General features: G+C 35.5%; 1 protein-coding gene across 1 annotated transcript; it reads left to right on the top strand.

Moving 5' to 3' along the window:
* The first annotated feature begins 1,112 nt into the window (after window positions 1-1,112).
* LOC108331945 (cell division cycle protein 48 homolog) lies at window positions 1,113-5,863 on the top strand. Its single transcript, XM_017566981.2, has 10 exons — window positions 1,113-1,403; window positions 1,497-1,600; window positions 2,252-2,417; window positions 2,487-2,715; window positions 2,798-3,564; window positions 3,664-3,885; window positions 4,136-4,207; window positions 4,314-4,595; window positions 4,792-5,151; window positions 5,397-5,863. Exons 2-10 carry the CDS (start codon window positions 1,545-1,547, stop codon window positions 5,688-5,690), a joined length of 2,448 nt encoding a protein of 815 aa, XP_017422470.1. The 5' UTR covers window positions 1,113-1,403; window positions 1,497-1,544; the 3' UTR covers window positions 5,691-5,863.
* Window positions 5,864-6,187: the final 324 nt, after the last annotated feature.

Raw genomic sequence — 6,187 nt, forward strand, 5'->3', positions numbered from 1 at the left:
GGTATGAGTTATGGTTGTCTTAAGCTTCTGATCTTCACAATTAATTATTAAGAATGTTAGGAATCGTATGAACTAATAATTAAGGATAGACTTTCTTCGTCGAGGAATCGAGTTTTAAGTATTTTAGATAGTGACATTGACATTAATGAAGAAGTAGAATTCGTATATACATGAGAGTAAACAATGAGATCTAAACTCCAACAACATATTCATTTCATATTATCAACTTCATCCATCCATTCTAGTGTTTAGCCTCAATTGATCAAATTGCATTCATATTTATTTTTATTGCATTTGCATTGAAAACCCCCAAAAATTGTTCTTAAGTCTTAATTAGTTGAGTAATCACGTAACTGTTTAATGTCGTGAGTCCTTTGAAATATGATACTTGATCTTACCATATTATATTATTTGATACGATTCGGTACACTTGCTCATTCGAGTATTCAAGTTAACAAACCCATATATATATATATATATATATATATATATATATATATATATATATATATATATATATATATATATATATATATTACGAGAGGGTTGTGAATTAATTATATATGAAAGATAGGGAGGGATAACATATTTTCCTGTAAACATGACACCACTTACATTTAATTTGTTTAATTCAGTGTGACTTGAAACTTAATCTACAAGAAAGTATCTATGTACAATAAAAATTTACTTTTAATGATTTTTAGTGGATTCTATACATAAATAAGAATATCTTATAATATATATATATATATATATATATATATATATATATATATATATATATAATTAGCATTATAAAATCAATATCACGAATGTTTTAGAGAAAAAAAACTTGTAATACATTTACATACATATAGTAAATATTATTTAAAAGTTATAAAAAAATATTTCTTTTATGAATCTTGCTATTTAAAGACCCATTTATCATTTATAAATTTTAATAAAATTAATTAGAAATTAAACGTATGTAAGAATTATTACGTGTTTTTTCTTTTTCTTTTAATGCCAAAGTTGATAAATTGATTAAATAATATTGCGTCGCTTTCGTGAGCACAGTGCAGGCGGTGCTGGTAATTTGAAACTACGAAAGAGTCACACGATGGCATAACAAAGCGTAAGAACAAGGTGATGCGTGGCTGCTCCAAATAACCTTAATGGACACTCGCACGCACCTCATTGGAGTTCTCAACAATACTATGGTGTCATGTCCCATAACTCCAAACAAAACCACCCCTTTTCTATTCCTCTTTCTTCTTTTTCCATTTTTACATATGTTCCATTCTCATAAAGCTAAGCTAAGCTTACAATTGCAACTGTTCCGTTTTGGTGAGGTTGATTTGGATCATACTAGAAGAGAATCATACACCTTTACAATCATCTTTGCACAGAAGCTATATTGAAGTGTTGAGTTTGAATCTTCTTGTGTAAACTACATATTCAAACAGTAATACAAAGTAATATACTTCTTATTTATTGATTCTTTTCTTTACCTACAGAAGCTAAAAGAATCGTCATCACCACCAAGTAAAAGCTTTCACTGAACCATGGCGGATCCAACCTCATCTAACCTTGATGATAAGGGACATCCCTCTTTGGACTCGTGCGTTTCTCTCACTCTTATCATTATTCTGGTTTCCTTTACCTATTCTTTTGTGTGATAAAATGTATATCCTATGCTTTAGAAGAGTTGTTTGTTCTTTCTTAACTTCTTTTTTAAATAACTAGTGATGTTCTTGCTCCGTTTCCTTTTATTACAACACGTAATTGGAAAACAATTGAAGTATATTTTTCTGGTTGAGAAACACGTATGGCAGAGAAAAAAAAGTTGTTTGATCTTGCAGTACGAAATTAAATTCTGCAGTTAGTCGTAACTGAGTTGTTTTATTTGTATCTTTCTGGGGTTTTGCTTCTCTTTAGTGTGTCAGTGTGTTTTCCCAGCTGATCACCAGCAATTAAATATTATGGTTGCAAGTCAATAGTTTGGAACAGGGATTATATAGTTTTCAACGAAGATTCGATTGTGTAAATTTAAAAGAAGGGTACCTTAGAAATTTAAGGTTTTGGTAGTCATCAAAGTTTACCAGTAACAGCAACAGCACTTTTCATGTAATTATAGTTTTTAAGCATGGTAGTTATGAACATATATAGTAAGTGGAATGTCAAAGCAGTGGTGATTTGGTTTAAAATTACTTTTGAAATTTCTTAAGTGATAATAATATAGCTAACAATGGTCTGATTATGCTTGGTGCAGGAAAAGTGAGAAGAAGGATTATTCCACAGCAATATTAGAACGCAAGAAGTCTCCTAACCGACTTATTGTCGATGAAGCAGTTAATGATGATAATTCTGTGGTTACATTGCACCCTGAAACAATGGAGAAGCTTCAGTTATTCCGGGGAGACACTGTTCTGATAAAGGTACATAGAATCTGTATATTGCTGCTAATGCGAGTTGAATGTGATTCTAAAAATAGATTTCATTCACAGGGAAAGAAGCGAAGGGATACGGTTTGTATTGTTCTGGTTGATGAACATTGTGATCAACCAAAAATTAGGATGAATAAGGTTGTTCGGGCTAACCTTAGAGTGAGACTTGGAGATGTTGTCTCTGTCAATCAATGTCCTGATGTGAAGTACGGAAAACGAGTTCATATCCTTCCAATTGATGACACCATTGAGGGTGTAACTGGCAACTTGTTTGATGCATATCTGAAGCGTAAGTCGAATTCTTGTTCAGTAGCATTCTTTTCTTTTGCTGCATCTGTAATGAATGTGACTTGTGTGTTATGGTTCCATAGCATACTTTCTGGAGTCGTACAGGCCCGTGAGAAAAGGGGACTTGTTCCTTGTTAGGGGTGGAATGCGTAGTGTTGAATTCAAGGTAATAGAGACTGATCCTAGTGAATACTGTGTTGTGGCACCTGATACTGAGATATTCTGTGAGGGAGAGCCAATCAAAAGGGAAGACGAAGAGAGACTAAATGAAGTTGGTTATGATGATGTTGGTGGTGTTAGGAAACAAATGGCTCAGATTCGTGAGCTTGTAGAACTTCCACTAAGACATCCACAGCTCTTCAAATCAATTGGTGTTAAGCCTCCAAAAGGAATCTTGCTTTATGGACCACCTGGTTCTGGGAAGACTTTGATTGCAAGAGCAGTGGCTAATGAGACTGGTGCGTTCTTCTTTTTGATCAATGGACCAGAAATAATGTCAAAGCTAGCTGGTGAGAGTGAAAGCAATCTGAGGAAGGCATTTGAAGAAGCTGAAAAGAATTCCCCTTCTATCATTTTCATTGATGAGCTAGACTCGATTGCTCCTAAGAGAGAAAAGACACATGGTGAAGTGGAGAGGCGTATAGTTTCACAACTTTTGACTCTTATGGATGGCCTCAAAACCCGATCACATGTGATAGTTATTGGAGCCACAAATAGACCCAATAGTATTGATCCTGCTCTCAGAAGATTTGGAAGGTTTGATAGGGAGATTGACATTGGTGTACCAGATGAAGTTGGAAGGTTGGAGGTTCTTAGAATTCATACAAAGAACATGAAACTTTCAGACAATGTAAGATTCTATTCATAGTGTCTTGCCATGAAACTACTATGATCTGAAGGCCGTATATTTTTGCACTTCCCAACTCCAATTTTATGGTTTGTATTTCAGGTTGATCTTGAAAAAGTTGCCAGAGACACTCATGGTTATGTTGGAGCAGATCTTGCTGCTCTTTGCACGGAGGCTGCACTACAGTGTATCCGGGAGAAAATGGATGTCATTGACTTAGAGGATGAAACAATTGATGCTGAGGTGTTGAATTCCATGGCTGTGACTAATGAACACTTTCAAACTGCTTTAACTTCTTCCAACCCATCTGCTCTGCGCGAAACAGTGAGTTTAGCTTCTTAACTCTTAAACCAAAAATTTTAGAGCCTGATTAGTTATATATTGGGTTTCATAACTTTTAAGGCAAAAAGAAGCATAGTTTTCCAAATCAAACCTGCTTTCTTTTAGCATTCCCATGTTGTTCTTTCAATCATTTCAAATACAAATCTTAATGAAAATATTCTGTCTTGGTTATTTTAACCTATCACAAGCAATTGCTTACTAGAACCATAACATGAGTTATTGCTGTTGGCAGGTAGTGGAGGTTCCAAATGTTTCCTGGGACGACATTGGAGGCTTGGAGAATGTCAAAAGGGAGCTTCAGGAGGTTGTTCTGATATTCTGTATCTTAGTTCAACATGTACAATTTAATGTAGTTAAGCCTTTTGCATTTGCAAACAAATGTAAGAAATCTTTTTGCTTCTTGTGTGTAGACTGTTCAATACCCAGTGGAACATCCTGAGAAGTTTGAGAAATTTGGCATGTCACCTTCTAAAGGTGTTCTCTTTTATGGACCTCCTGGCTGCGGTAAAACCCTTCTTGCAAAAGCCATTGCTAATGAGTGCCAGGCCAACTTTATAAGTGTCAAGGGACCTGAGTTGCTCACGATGTGGTTTGGTGAAAGTGAGGCAAATGTTCGTGAGATATTTGACAAGGCCAGACAGTCAGCTCCTTGTGTGCTTTTCTTTGATGAACTTGACTCCATTGCAACCCAGGTATGAAACTTCATCTGAATAATCATGGTTAGATTATTCTGTTTATGACTTGTTAAAGGACAGAAACACATTTTTTTCTCATGATAATTGCTTCAAAAGGTAGTCTTTGAACTGGAAAACCAAACTGAACCAAAAGTAGAGAATGTTTCTGATATCGTTTATCTTCTAATGTTCTTTGAAAATTTCCAATCTTCAGCGAGGCAGTTCTGTCGGGGATGCTGGTGGTGCTGCAGATAGGGTGTTGAACCAACTATTAACTGAAATGGATGGTATGACAGCGAAGAAAACAGTTTTCATCATTGGGGCAACAAACAGACCAGACATCATAGATCCTGCATTGCTCAGACCAGGACGTCTTGACCAATTGATTTACATCCCTTTACCGGACCAAAGTTCACGTCTTCAAATCTTCAAAGCTTGCCTCAGGAAGTCACCAATCTCAAAGGATGTTGATCTTGAAGCTCTTGCCGGTTATACTCATGGATTCAGTGGTGCAGACATAACAGAAATTTGCCAACGCGCATGCAAATATGCCATTAGGGAAGACATTGAAAAGGTAAGATGGAATGCACGTGTGCAAGTCAAAGATTTTCTCACACCAACCTAAATCATATGTTGAAAGTCTCAATCAAGCATATTAGAAATCCCTCTCTTTCCAATCTCTGGAATTGTTTCAAAAGGAAGTGTCACATGTCACATTAACATGCATTCTTGTAATGTGACTTTTTATCTGTTGTTGAAACTCTTGTCTTTGAACATTTTTTGGAAGTTTGAAACTCACTAGTTTAACTACAATAACAGGGTATTGAGCAGGAGAGAAGAAAAAGAGAAAACCCTGAAGACATGGAAGAAGATGACATTGTTGAGATATCTGAGATAAAGCCTGCACACTTTGAGGAGTCTATGAAGTTTGCTCGGCGGAGTGTGAGTGATGCTGACATCAGAAAATACCAACTTTTTGCTCAGACCTTGCAACAGTCGCGAGGATTTGGATCTGAGTTTCGGTTTCCAGAACGAAACGAGAACAGTGCAACAGGTGCCTCAGACCCTTTCTCATCTGCTGCACCAGAGGGAGATGATGATTTGTATGGTTAGTCACTACGTGAGTTTCCATGACTTGAACCAAATTCTAGTTAAAACTAAAAAATTTCTTAACTTTGTAAGAACTAAAAACATGTTTATATCTTTTTAATTATTGTTAGATCCACGTAATCTTTATTACTGTTATGATCGTATCTTCAAATAAATAATCAAATATTTCAAGAAAATTGTACTTGGATGAGAGGCTTTTGGAGAATAGGGAGATGCGGGAAATTGTTGTCCATTCGTGATCGTCAGTGATTTTCAACAAACAACAAAATGTGAAAGCAAAACTGGGTTGATGATTTGAGTCTGTGAGTATGGGTGATTTTTTAATTTCTTAAGAAGAAGAAGAAACGGTAACGTTTCAAGGAGAAGACATGTAACTTTATGTAGTTGCCTGAGGAAGATTATGTGTGAGAAAAAAATTATGTTATGCCTTTTCAAGGAGGCTTGGATTTAAACAAAAAAAACCATTAACCCGAGAAAGTGAAGCAACATATTGAAATGGT

Source organism: Vigna angularis, chromosome 4, assembly GCF_016808095.1.
Source record: "Vigna angularis cultivar LongXiaoDou No.4 chromosome 4, ASM1680809v1, whole genome shotgun sequence".
Classification (NCBI taxonomy): Eukaryota; Viridiplantae; Streptophyta; class Magnoliopsida; order Fabales; family Fabaceae; genus Vigna; species Vigna angularis.